The 14,150-nt window shown below is 33.4% G+C and overlaps 2 protein-coding genes across 2 annotated transcripts; both read right to left on the reverse strand.

Annotated features, from left to right (window-relative positions):
- Positions 1–571: 571 nt before the first annotated feature.
- On the reverse strand, positions 572–2,525 carry LOC132747154 (heavy metal-binding protein HIP-like). Its single transcript, XM_060736476.1, has 2 exons — positions 2,119–2,525; positions 572–1,154 (listed from the first exon to the last, which is right to left on the reverse strand). The coding sequence occupies exons 1-2, from the start codon at positions 2,456–2,458 to the stop codon at positions 724–726; spliced, it is 771 nt and encodes a 256-aa protein (XP_060592459.1). The 5' UTR covers positions 2,459–2,525; the 3' UTR covers positions 572–723.
- A 4,135-nt stretch (positions 2,526–6,660) lies between these two features.
- LOC132747157 (uncharacterized) lies at positions 6,661–13,911 on the reverse strand. The gene is made up of 6 exons (XM_060736477.1): positions 13,778–13,911; positions 10,353–10,594; positions 9,715–9,859; positions 8,854–8,954; positions 8,282–8,352; positions 6,661–7,676 (listed from the first exon to the last, which is right to left on the reverse strand). Exons 1-6 carry the CDS (start codon positions 13,864–13,866, stop codon positions 7,605–7,607), a joined length of 720 nt encoding a protein of 239 aa, XP_060592460.1. The 5' UTR covers positions 13,867–13,911; the 3' UTR covers positions 6,661–7,604.
- Positions 13,912–14,150: the final 239 nt, after the last annotated feature.

Consider the following 14,150-nt stretch of genomic DNA (forward strand, 5'->3'; position numbering starts at 1 on the left):
AGCCGTTTTGAAAGAAAAAAATTCATATTTCATCAAACTATAATAATATTATTATAAACATTGAAATATGAATTTTTGTTCAAAACGACTTATATAAAGTTTTTTTTTATATACATGAAAAGTACATGTGCTTACATGAGATTGACAAATGTACATTTTTATTTGGACTTTAAATACGCTTTGAGCTCCTCATCCAAGTGTCTGTGTCTAAACACTTTATCAAAAATATTTAAACACGAATTTTAATGGGGCATCTATTACAACGATAAAACTAGTTTTAACACAATATTTACATATATGAAAAATACCGTATACCATCAAGTCTGCATACATATACAACATGTACAAGCAAATATCTTTTCTTTGTTAAATTTATTAAATATAAGCGTTTATAGATTAAAAAATAAAATAAAAAAATATATATATATATATATATATATATATATATATATATATATATATATATATATATATATATATATATATATATATATATATATATAAACCTGTAAAAATTACATTGTCGTGTTTTGGTGAAAAAAAGAAAAGATTGGTGACATCATCAAAAAATACTTTATCATTGTCTCCATAACAATTGATTCTGTTTTACGAGTTACTTATTACATTGTACTTCGTATGAACTACTTTTAAGTTTTTTTTTTTTTTGTTTTGTTTTTTTAATTCGATTTGTCTACTGTATAGAACTTGATATGATATTGAATGTTAATCACTTTCATTAATAAGTAGACCTGTGAATGTGTTCCAAATTGAAGGTGTATTAACCCAAAGGTTATTTCCATCCGAAGACGATGGACTTTTTACCCAGACTTTATTTCCCCTTTTGAGAAGAGCAAGTCCGCTGACTGCGTTGCAAGAATGGTATGCACTGTCTTCATCTGTCAAGCGCGTTTTCATAATAACATCATTTTCGGAAACAATGTCGATCCTCACATATTGGCCTACCCAAATACACAAATGTACGCTGAATTGATACAGCCCACTCACTGGCGCAGTAAACACTCCTGTTTCATTGTTAAAGCCAGAACCCTTGTTGTTGAGAATCACTGGAAATACTAACGTTTGCCCATGTTTAATGCTTGAGGAATACGTGCCACGTGCAACAAAAAATACGACCGGTACTGGATTGGTGGATTCTGAAAAGATAACATTCATTAGAAATATGTTACTTTCTATATATACTGTATATATTCGTCGAAGGTTTTTTATATAGTTCTCTTTTATGTTGGAACTGCAAAAACACACAGAGACAGCAAAATAATTAAATAATCAACACAAAGACAGGAGTTAGGTTTTCACTCTACAACTGTAATTCAAATCTGCCGTGCGCATGGCATGGCGGTAAAATTTATGAGCCGAAAAATTTTGAGGCCCGTCACCAGTTTTACTAAAATAGTAAAATTGAATTTATATAATGATAATGAGGCCTTTTATAGGATGTAAAATATGAGATGAAGAGTGGATGGACAAGGAAGAATATATTAATAAGTAATGCACTATACATCATATAGGATATAGTAATGGTAAAGTATATACATGTATATATAATGACAAATGACCCTGACATCTACACACATCAACACTTGCTTTATAAAATTAATCTTACGACATTCTATTTAGGGTGCGTTTGTTTACAACAAGCAGTGTAGGGACTCTCCATTTGTTTTGTAAAACTGGTTTGAGACTGGAATAGGTTTGTTTTTTGTACCATTTGTTTTTTGTTGTTTTGTTTTTTAAAATCTGCAATTGGCTTGTCAACCAAACTGCCACATGTTCAAGAGGCGGTGTGTACACTTTGAGGAATCTAGTTCTTTAAATATGGATACTATGCTATTAACAAATTTAATATAATATTAAAGATGACTGACGCTTTGAAAATACGTGTCATACACCGCTTATAATTTTCATCTTTTAAAAGAATGCCAACAATTGTTAAGTATATCTAACGATCATATATGTGTTAAAACTTGTGTTTCCTGGCATAGAACGTCTTAAAATCAGATAGAGACACATAAATTGAATTATACAAACATAGCAAGTGATGAAAACACAACGAAAATATTTACAAAAAATAAATAAATAAAACACCAAAAAACATACGTTTTAAAGCCTGGATTTTTTCTTGCAAACCAGCATTTTCCGTTTTCAGATTGTCAATTTCAATCTTTTGATTCGCTTGATCTTCTTGAAGATCCTCGAGACTTTTCTGTACATCTTGCTTACGATATTCCAAAACCGAGATCACGTGCTCCTCTGTTTTTCTGATCTCTTGTAGCATTGCTTCAACCTTCAATTGCGTTCTTATCATTTCTTCAAGCAACTGTTTTTCTTTAGAAGCCTGACATGTTTCAGTCCCGCCGTCAGCTCTAGATGGTGACAGAAATGCCAAGCAACTTAGAAATACTACCAAATTAACGCTTCGAATTGCTCTTTCCATCATTAATTTTTCAAAGATGTACAGCTTAAGTGTGATCCAGAGGAGGGCGTTTAAAATATTCAATCAGGAAGTGAAGGCGGAAGATAAAGAGGAATGTTTTGTAACAAAAGAAATCCTCAAAGTTATTTGTGTCTCTTCATTGCCATAGAAGATTTTTAAAAATTGTGGTAAAAATGAATCCTTTTTTTTATAAACTTTTTTAGTCTTTTAAAAAAAATTTTTTTGCTTTTAAAAGTATAATTTAAAAAAATAAAGGGATACCGCTAGCTTTGGGACATTATTATTTTCGAAAACATGTATTTTAATACTGATAAATTTGCATTGCCCCCTGAGTTTTTTAATTCACTAAAAAGCTATTGTCTTAGTCGCGCTTTTGGTTTTTCAACCCCCCCATCTCTGGCGGGGAAACTTCCGGGGGAAATAGTTATTTCTCTTTCATTGAGACCCATTTTTGAAAACGAATCTTCGGGTTTTTGTTTACTCATTCCCTTGGGTATCCCATGAGGGACCTAGTAAAATTGGGTTTTTTCACCCATATGTGAGACCCACGATTGATATTTAATTTTTAATTGAAAACCCGGGCTCCACCAGTTACCATATTAACAAGCAAAGCCAATTATCATAGAATTTCTCAAGCAAATCCATGTTAGTCCCCTTTACCGGTTAGAACCCAGCAACAATTCTGAAGGGCTATTGGCCGTTCACTAATGTTTCCATTTTTCTCTATTTTAAGTAAATTTGTTGGAAAAGTTCTTTAATTAATTTTTATTATGAAAATATGGCAAATTTAACACATAAACTGGATGTAGTGATAATGCAAAAAATACTGAAAAATTTTTTCATGAAACTTGAAGTATGGGTAGATGGCAGTCTGGAGATTATGCATGTCTTTTTCTTTTCTTCCTATTTTGAAAAAAATGGTTGCCATGTCAACAAAGAGGCTTAAAACATGGCAAATAAACTTGCCTAATGATGAAAGACTTAAAGGTAAGTTTTATATGCATCTGGTCTTAATTTGTGTTGACCCTTCAGCTTTGGTTTTCCTTTAGTCTTATTGAAGCCCAATTTTTCTTTTAAAATATTTTTTATTTTTAAACCAGTTTTTCCCTTTAGTTTCTGTTCAAAAATAAAAGGGAAATGTCTATGACAGGGTCCTAAAATTTTTGTGAAGGATCAATATATAGCTTAGACTTTGTAAAAACAGATATTCAACTTCATACAGAGGAATGTGTAAGATAGATAGAAAGATGTTGTAATGCTTGCCTAAAATATATATTGCAATCATTTGTAACTTTGATTATACTGGTATGACCACTTTCGAGCTTTGCGAGACAGTCCGATTAGTGTACCCACTGACCTCACAAACAACTTACAGCTGCTTAACTTTAGCCTTTTGTTATTGAAAAAAGTTATAAGAATGGATTGTTAAAGTACATGAATTAGGTAGGGTAAAGGTTCATAAATGTGGTTAATATCTCTATTTCAGAAACTGTAACACAGAAAAAAGATAGCCCCAACCAAGGAGATTGGTTTTCCAAGAGACGTCACCTTATTGAGGTTGGTTTTCTCAATCTTTTTGTCATAGTGCTCATTTTATATTATGGAAACTTTTGTTTATCCAAATTCGTTGCAATTGACATCTCCTCTACAACAACATGGTCAAATTGGATCAATCTTGATTGAAATGATTGAAATTTAATTTACAAAAATCTAAAACCAGTTTTCTTATGATTTAGGTATAAAGCATAAATTTCTGGATCATAGGAACTGACAAAAACATAATTGTTCTTTGAATTTGCAAGGCATACATATTAAATGGCCTTGTTGATCCTGGGATGAAAAAAATGCCTGCTCATAAAGTAACGTTACAGTTTTATCATGGTCTTTCAAATTCTATTAGAAAGAACCTGGTTTTTTCTTGCATATTAGACAGGATTATCTACCGTTTACACCGGCCGGGTGCTAGAAAACTAGTATAAGAATCTTACACCGGCTGCCGGTACAGACCGGAATATCTAGCTCGAGGGTGACTGTTTACGGCGGTAACGAGGCTCTGCCGAGTTTCCGCCGTAAACAGTCACCCGAGAGCTAGATATTCCCGTCTGCACCGACAGCCGGTGTTTGATTCTTTTTCTTGCATATTACATATCAATTATTTTAGAACAGAAATTACGAAAACTGATATTCTCATTACGCACTTTTTTCTAATAGTAGCGTAAGAACTTTACAGCTTCATTCATAACGGTTACGTGACGTCATCCTAAGAACACAATTCATTCATAAAAGGCGCGCAGCAATGACGTCATTTAAAGCACGCGACTTGTCTTACATGAGGGTGTAAGACAGGGTTTTCTAGCACCGGTGTAAACGGTAGATAATCCTGTCTGATATGCAAGAAATAGATATCTTACACCCCCCCATGTAAGACAAGTTGCGTGTTATAAATGACGTAATTGACGCGGGCCTTTTATGAATGAATTGCGTTCTTAGGATGACGTCACTTAACAGTTATGAATGAAATTGTCAGTTCATACGCTACTATAAGTAAAAAGTGCGTTATGAAAATATCCCTTTTTGTAATTTCTGTTTGAAAATAATTGATATGTTATATGCAAGAAAAAGAATCAAACACCGGCTGTCGGTACACCGCGCTCACCAGTTACCATATTAACAAGCAATTATCATAGAATTGCAAGCAATCCATTAGTCCCCTACCGGTTAGAACTCCAGCAACATTCTGAAGGGCTATTGGCCGTTCACTAATGTTTCCATTTTTCTCTATTTTAAGTAAATTTGTTGGAAAAGTTCTTTAATTAAAAGTGATCACAGGAAATAGTTTTTATGAACAGAAAGACAGACGGACTGAAGGACACTCTTAAGTTAATTTTTTAAACATCCCCGTTACCAAAATATAACATTTTTAAAGCAAAATTCATAGAGAGGAGATAACTCTTGAAATAAAGATGCAAGACGTCATACATGATGTGATTGTTAACAAAGAGCAATTAGTAATGAAGCTGTTCATGATGAATGTTTATTTTGAATTTGAAGTAAAAGAAAGTTAAAAGAATGAATAAGAAAAATTCAAAGTTTAAGGAAATGATAATTCTGGAAATATGGATGCTAGATTTATAAACCTTGTCATATTATTATGATGTGGGAGTTTGAAGTAAATCCTATATGTAATGAAGAAGTTGGAGTAAAAGATACCAATTTCTCGAAAAAAATCTAAGTTCAAGGGGGACATAATTCTGGAAATAGTCTTGCTAGAATATTGAACCTCCTCACAAATGATTTGAGTGATAATAAGAAACATATACATCTAAATGAAGTTTGAAGAAGATACATTAAGAAATAAAGAAGTTATTAAAAAAAAAATTTCCATGAAAATTCTAAGTTCGAGGGAGGCAATTCTGATAATTTTTGTGTTAGAGTTGTAAACCTTGTCACATATGTTGTGGTTGATGACCAGAAACGTATATTTGAAATAAATACCTTAAGAAATAAAGAACTTATAGTGAAAAAGCCTAAAAACTAGAATCAGAAATCTTGACGAGGTTGCCCATGTTTGTTAAGTATGACAGCTCTCAATATACTCCCTATAGTCAAGATTAAAATGATGTGTATGATTTCCATACTAACATCTATCCATATTTTAAGTTTCATAAAATCACAAATATTGTTATATTTGCCATGTTTTAAGCCTCTTTGTTGACATGGCAACCATTTTTTTCAAAATAGGAAGAAAAGAAAAAGACATGCATAATCTCCAGACTGCCATCTACCCATATTTCAAGTTTCATAAAAAATATTTTCAGTATTTTTTGTATTATCACTACATCCAGTTTATATGTTAAATTTGCCACATTTTCAGTCTATTTGTTGTCATAGCAACCCGAATTTTCAACCTAGAAAGAAAAGAAAATGACATGCATAATCTCCATACTGCCATCTATCCATGTATCAAATTTCATAAAAATATTTTCAGTGCTTTTTGCGTTATCACGGGATCGAGTTTTGTAGACGGACAGACTGACAGACGGAGGGTAAACTTAAAGTGCCCTCCGGTAAACCGGTAGAGGACTAATAAAGGTTTTTCTTCTATATTTCTTTCATTTTCATTAACTTAATATATATCCAAAGCAAAACCTTAAGAACATGTAAAAAAGAACATATAAAACTGCAGTTTATGTTGAATAAAGTTTATTTCATCAATAACATCAGCCAACAATATATGTTTCAAGAAAACAATCACCAAAATATAATAATAAAATAGGTTTAAATGAAAAAAGAGAATCTTGGAATTTGTATTTGACTAGTGTAGATTTTGCTCTGCCATTTTTACATGACTCATGAAAGCTCAATGTGAAATTCATGAGAGCAAAATACAAATCATAAATCAAGAAACTCTAACAATGAGCCTTTCAATATACATGTAAACCACTTCCTATTTAACTCTTTATTCAACAATTACTATATTACATCAGCAAAAGCATTTCATTTCAAACAACCTACTACCTGTAGTACATTACAAATTTAATTTTCTTCTCCTTGTGATTTTCTTTTCATCAGGTCATAACATATTTAAAAGATATAAATATGTTAAAACGTGTACATGTATAAAAGATAATTAAAAATGTCTTGAGTTTTATTTCAATGTACATTTACTCACTTTTAAACTTATGGCATGGTAAAACAAAGCATTTTATTTAATTCAAGTGGATCCTTTTATCCTTGTTCATCTAATGAACAAGTTTTTTTTCTGAATGTAGTAGTAGTATCATTGTTTATCTAACTAACAAGTCAATACTGGACAATCATTTTTTATAATCTTTTCAGCAACTTATTCATTTCCATTCATTAAACTTGAGGGACAGTTTTGCATCCTCTTTTAAACACATATCTAAACACAAGTTATTTCCCTTTAACAAACAAACTTTCAAACTGTGTCAATTCACTAGCATTATTTCAAAATTTTACAGAGGTTAATGTCCATTAGGAATTGCTAAGTCAAATAAGCAAAGATGTTGTTTTCCTGTTATTTTACGTTGATTGCAACACAAGTTTGGCCTTATCTCGACGGTTGATCCACCTAACTAGCTTTCCTTGTAAAGTAAGCCTTGTGAAAGGACCTTTTAATCTGTTTTTATCATCTTTTACCACCTCTTTTCTTCATAGGTCCTTTCTTCCGTCTTAAATTCTTGTGTTTTGATTTGTAACTCTGGAAGATAAAAAGTGCAAATTGACTTCAAATTATTCTTGTTTAGTTGCACCATATTTTCTAATTTAACTTCATAAAAGTAAATTCATGATGTTTAACCGCATTTTGAGATGAACAATTATATGATGAACAATTTTGTGAAAGTACACCATGTACACAAGGCCAAATTTAATATCCAAAGCATTTTGCCATATGATATTTCAAGGTTTTCTATTTAAAATCAGAATCAACCGTTCATAAGCCTATATAAAACCAGGTTCTTTCAAATAGAATTTGAAAGACCATGATAAAACTGTAACGTTACTTTATGAGCGGGCATTTTTTTCATCCCAGGATCAAAAGGCCATTTAATATGTATGCCTTGCAAATTCAAAGAACAATTATGTTTTTGTCAGTTCCTATGATCCAGAAATTTATGCTTTATACCTAAATCATAAGAAAACTGGTTTTAGATTTTTGTAAATTAAATTTCAATCATTTCAATCAAGATTGATCCAATTTGGCCATGTTGTTGTAGAGGAGATGTCAATTGCAACGAATTTGGACAAACAAAAGTTTCCATAATATAAAATGAGCACTATGACAAAAAGATTGAGAAAACCAACCTCAATAAGGTGACGTCTCTTGGAAAACCAATCTCCTTGATTAGAGCTATCTTTTTTCTGTGTTACAGATTCTGAAATAGAGATAAACACATTTGTGAACCTTTACCCTACCTAATTCATATGCTTTAACAATCCATTCTTATAACTTTTTTTCAACAACAAAAGGCTAAAGTTAAGCAGCTGTAAGTAGTTTGCAAGGTCAGTGGGTACACTAATCGGACTGTCTCGCAAAGCTCGAAAGTGGTCATACCAGTATAATCAAAGTTACAAATGATTGATATATATATTTTAGGCAAGCATTACAACATCTTTCTATCTATCTGACACATTCCTCTGTATGAAGTTGAATATTTGTTTTAACATAGTCTTAGCTATATATTGATCCTTTACTACAAGTATTTTAGGAGCCTGTCATAGACGATTTCCATTTCTTTTTGAATCAGTACTGAAAGGAAAACTGGGTTCAAATCAAATCATATTTTAAAGAATAATTGCTTCAATAAGATCTTAAGGCAACCAAAGCTGAAGGGTCAACACAAATTAAATTAAGACTAGATGCATATAAAACTTACCTTTAAGTCTTTCATCATTTGGCAAGAAGAAAAAGTTTTTGGGTTTTGTAATATCCAAGGCTTGTTTGGAAGTTGGCTCTGTTGTATACATTTTCTCAACACTGAAAATAAAAGTTGGTCCATTATGACTTAGAATCCTCATTTGTTATTATGCTGAAATTTATTTACTAATTGAGAGCTCTAATGGGGTGAAAGATTTAACTTTAAACTTATTGATCTCTTTCCTGAAACTTCCCTTATCTATGTAATATAAAACAAAACTGGGACAAAACAGTATCACATCATATCAAATTTTTAGACAGGAAATTTTATGGTCACAGAAGTTTCATTTTCTGAAACTGGAAACCAAATGTATTATTTTTTTCTGGAAATTTTATGATGACAGAAGTTTCACTTTCTGAAACTTGAAATCATAGAAATTGCTTTTTCCAAATGTAATTAACATCATTACATGTATATTCCAGCTTTTATCATGTAATGTAACCCTGCTGAATTTTTGTAATCTGTAAATGTAATACTATCTTTGAAATTGGAATGGTCCATTAAGTTGCTTCAGGAAATTTGGTTATCAAATTGGTTATCAAAATTATATCTAAATTGGCTGATTTCATGGTCGATCTGGCTCTATAACTGTTGCAAGTCATTATCTCTGGAAAATTTGCTTGGGTTAATAACTTTATTTAAAATTTAAATCTGATGCAAGGGTCAATTACTTTATTCATAATTAAATCTGATGTGTTAATTATGTTTTAATTTCTTTATAATTTCTACTATCTTCTACAAATTGTGCTTTTATCACAAAAAGTTTTTTTCTTCTATTTTTTTTCTTATATTACAATTTTTGTTCAGGTTTATGCTTACTTTTTCTCCAGTTCTTTTCCAGCAATTTCTTTCTCATCATCATCCCCATCACTGTCTTCATGATGAGCATCATCTCTAACATTAAATCTATTAGCCAGTGAGAGTTGGTTAGTTCTCAGGACATCAGGTATTGGTATGGCAGAACCTATATAAATGAAACCAAAACATCAACATCATGTTAAAGGATGGCTAAATCTATAGATAATATTTTATACATCAGGAATAGGTACGACAGAACGTTCTGAGCTAATCTATGAATAGATCATAATACATCTGGTTATGGTTTGGTAAAAACAATTATTGGAATATACAAATGCATATAAGGTACAGGTATGGCCATATCTATAATTCAACAATTCCATAATAGTATACACTTCAACATCTAGCATTCGTTGCTCACTGAACTCATAGAAGAAGAAATTTGTTCAATGCATTTTCAGTAAGTTCTAGGTAAGCAGAAATGTCACCCTTCAATACCTTACCTTTCATTTCTTAATATTGACTACCCTTGAGAAAAAACTCCAAATGACCTGAGGCAAGTAGTTCATGGTTCATGCATTGTTTGGATAAGTATTTTTATGTTCAGAGCATAATAAAAGTTTGGTTTTCTTTCAAAGTTTCATCAAGTCTATAGTTACCTTCAGCACCTTTTGCTACGTTAGCATCATCATCACTATCATCATCACTGTAATGAGTACCAAATGCAGCTAGTAGAGAGAATCCCCCTCCACTTGAAGGGGCATCAGTCGTTGCCTTTGCTTTCTCTACAAATGTGTTCTTTAAGGTATCGGAAATCTCGTAAAACTTTTCCTTAGTCACTTCTGGCAAAATAACTGCAGGTTCTGTTTCCAAGGCAGTAACTTCCTTCTTCCCTTTTTTCCTTAAATAAACAAAATCGATTGTTAATGATACAAAAATATTTTTCCTAATCTAATTATTTTTTATTAATGCTGTTTCAATTTTGCTTTGTTTCATTGTGTTTCTGCCAACTTTCCTACTTAAAATTCTTGTGAAACATCTTATGTGGAATAAAGATTGTAATCAACATTTTGTCTTAAACAAAGTCTCATGAAAAACATTACAAATGTTTAACAGGAGAAGGATCTAGAATATTATTTTAGAATATAAATTTTCATGGATTGTAGGCTTTCCTCCTGAGATTATCATAAGAGACTTTTTAATAAACAAGATATGTTTGTAAAACATGTATGCCCCCTATCAGCAGCCAATTAGTCATGTGATAAGGTTATTATGCATGACTTCTGACCCAGTGATCAAACATTTAATAAGGGTTATAAAGTATCTACTGGTCATGACCTTGACCTTTGACCCCTTGACCCAAAACTCAATAGGGGTCATCTGCTGGTCACGACCAATCATCATACAAAGTTTGAAGTTCCTAGGCCTAGCCGTTTTAAGTAAATTGATCAGAAACCGTTTTTACCTACAAGGTCAATGTGACCTTGACCTTTGACCCCTTGACCCCAAAATCAATAGGGGTCATCTGCTGGTCATGACCAATCACCATGCCAAGTTTGAAGTTTCTAGGCCGAAGCGTTCTTTAGTTATTGATCAGAAACCGTTTTTACTTACAAGGTCATTGTGACCTTGACCTTTGACCCCTTGATCCCAAAATCAATAGGAGTAATCTGCTGGTCATGACAAATCACCATACCAAGTTTGAAGTTCCTAGGCCTAAGCGTTCTTGAGTTATTGATCAGAAACCGTTTTTACTTAAAAGGTCAATGTGACCTTGACCTTTGACCCCTTCACCTAAAACTCAATAGGGGTCATCTGCTGGTCATGACCAATCATCACACAAAGTTTGAAGTTCCTAGGCCTAAGCGTTTTTAGTTAATTGATCGGAAACCGTTTTTACCTACAAGGTCAATGTGACCTTGACCTTTGACCCCTTGACCCCAAAATCAATAGGTCATCTGCTGGTCATGACCAATCACCATACCTAGTTTGAAGTTCCTAGGCCTAAGGGTTCTTAAGTTATTGATCGGAAAGCATTTTTACCTACAAGGTCAATGTGACCTTGCCCTTTAACCCCTTAACCCCAAAATCAATAGGGGTCATCTGCTGGTCATGACCAATCACCATACCAAGTTTGAATTTCCTAGGCCTAAGGGTTCTTTAGTTATTGATCGGAAACCGTTTTTACCCAAGAGGTCAATGTGACCTTGACCTTTGACCCCTAGACCCCAAAATCAATAGGGGTCATCTACTGATCATGAGCAATCACCATTTCAAGTTTGAAGTCCCTAGGCCTAAGGGTTCTTTCATTATTGATCGGAAACCGTTTTTACCTACAAGGTCAATGTGACCTTGACCTTTGACCCCTTAACGCAAAAATCAATAGGGGTCATCTGATTGGTCATAACCAATCACCATACCAAGTTTGAAGTTCCTAGGCCTAAGGGTTCTTTTGTTATTGATCAGAAACCGTTTTTAATTAAAAGGTCAATATGCCCTTGACCTTTGACCCCTTGACCCCAAAATCTATACGGGTCATCTACTGATCATGACCAATCACCATACCAAGTTTGAAGTTCCTAGGCCTTAAGGTTCTTTAGTTATTGATCGGAAACCGTTTTTACCTTCAAGGTCAATGTGACCTTGACCTTTGACCCCTTGACCCCAAAATCAATAGGGGTCATCTACTGGTCATGACCAATCACCATACCAAGTTTGAAGTTCCTAGGCCTTAAGGTTCTTTAGTTATTGATCAGAAACCTTTTTTGCTTACAAGGTCAATGTGACCTTGACCTTTGACCCCTTGACCCCAAAATCAATAGGGGTCATCTACTGATCATGACCAATCACCATACCAAGTTTGAAGTTCCTAGGCCTTAAGGTTCTTTAGTTATTGATCGGAAACCTTTTTTGCTTACAAGGTCAATGTGACCTTGACCTTTGACCCCTTGACCCCAAAATCAATAGGGGTCATCTACTGATCATGACCAATCACCATACCAAGTTTGAAGTTCCTAGGCCTTAAGGTTCTTTAGTTATTGATCGGAAACCGTTTTTGCTTTTAAGGTCAATGTGACCTTGACCTTTGACCCCTTGACCCCAAAATCAATAGGGGTCATCTACTGGTCATGACCAATCACCATACCAAGTTTGAAGTTCCTAGGCCTAAGGTTCTTTAGTTATTGATCGGAAACTGTTTTTGCTTTCAAGGTCAATGTGACCTTGACCTTTGACCCCTTGACCCCAAAATCAATAGGGGTCATCTACTGGTCATGACCAATCACCATACCAAGTTTGAAGTTCCTAGGCCTTAAGGTTCTTTAGTTATTGATCGGAAACCGTTTATGCTTTCAAGGTCAATGTGACCTTGACCTTTGACCCCTAGACCCCAAAATCAATAGGGGTCATCTACTGGTCATGACCAATCACCATACCAAGTTTGAAGTTCCTAGGCCTTAAGGTTCTTTAGTTATTGATCGGAAACCGTTTTTGCTTTCAAGGTCAATATGACCTTGACCTTTGATCCCTTGACCCCAAAATCAATAGGGGTCATCTACTGGTCATGACCAATCACCATACCAAGTTTGAAGTTCCTAGGCCTTAAGGTTCTTTAGTTATTGATCGGAAACCGTTTTTGCTTTCAAGGTCAATGTGACCTTGACCTTTGACCCCTTGACCCCAAAATCAATAGGGGTCATCTACTGGTCATGACCAATCACCATACCAAGTTTGAAGTTCCTAGGCCTAAGGGTTCTTTAGTTATCACTCGGAAACCATTTGGTCTACGGACCGACGGACCGACAAGTGCAAAGCAATATACCCCCTTTTTTTCAAAATGGGGGCATAATAATTAATATGAGACTATATATAAATTTAGGTATAGAGTTAGACAAGAGTCATATATCAAAAGATCAATGAATTGCTTCTCACTGAGATTATTTGCTTAAAACTGTTAAAAGGAAAATAATCTGCTTAACTCATTTCATGACTCAAATAGTGATATTGTTTCTGACCTTTATTATATACAACTTAATCAATCAACAGGGGTATAATTTTGGTAAAAATATATCAATATAAAATTTACTTTTTCTTCCTTTCCACAGGTTGAGGCAGTTCAACTTGTTTAGACTCCACTTCAAACTGTTTATGCTCTTCACATGTTGGGTCATACATCAATGCTCCTATATCCCTGCAAGTGAAACATTAAATATAATCAGAACAGTTAACTAAAGTATCTATGATAAATGTTATCTAACATACTGAGGCATTCATTACCAAGTTGTTGCTGACTTTTTTGAGTCCCTTATTGCTGCCTACTGTAGGCTGGAATCCTACTAATATTTTGAAAAGTTGGTGGTCCTACTAAGGTGTCTCCTTAGTCATTGTAATGGACAGAAGGACATAAGAAGTCTTCCTTAACTAGCTATGTATGAAAGTTGTCATATGACCATAATGGT

The sequence above is a fragment of the Ruditapes philippinarum genome, unplaced genomic scaffold (assembly GCF_026571515.1).
Source record: "Ruditapes philippinarum isolate M1 unplaced genomic scaffold, ASM2657151v2 ctg9441_1_1_1_1, whole genome shotgun sequence".
In the NCBI taxonomy this organism is placed as follows: Eukaryota; Metazoa; Mollusca; class Bivalvia; order Venerida; family Veneridae; genus Ruditapes; species Ruditapes philippinarum.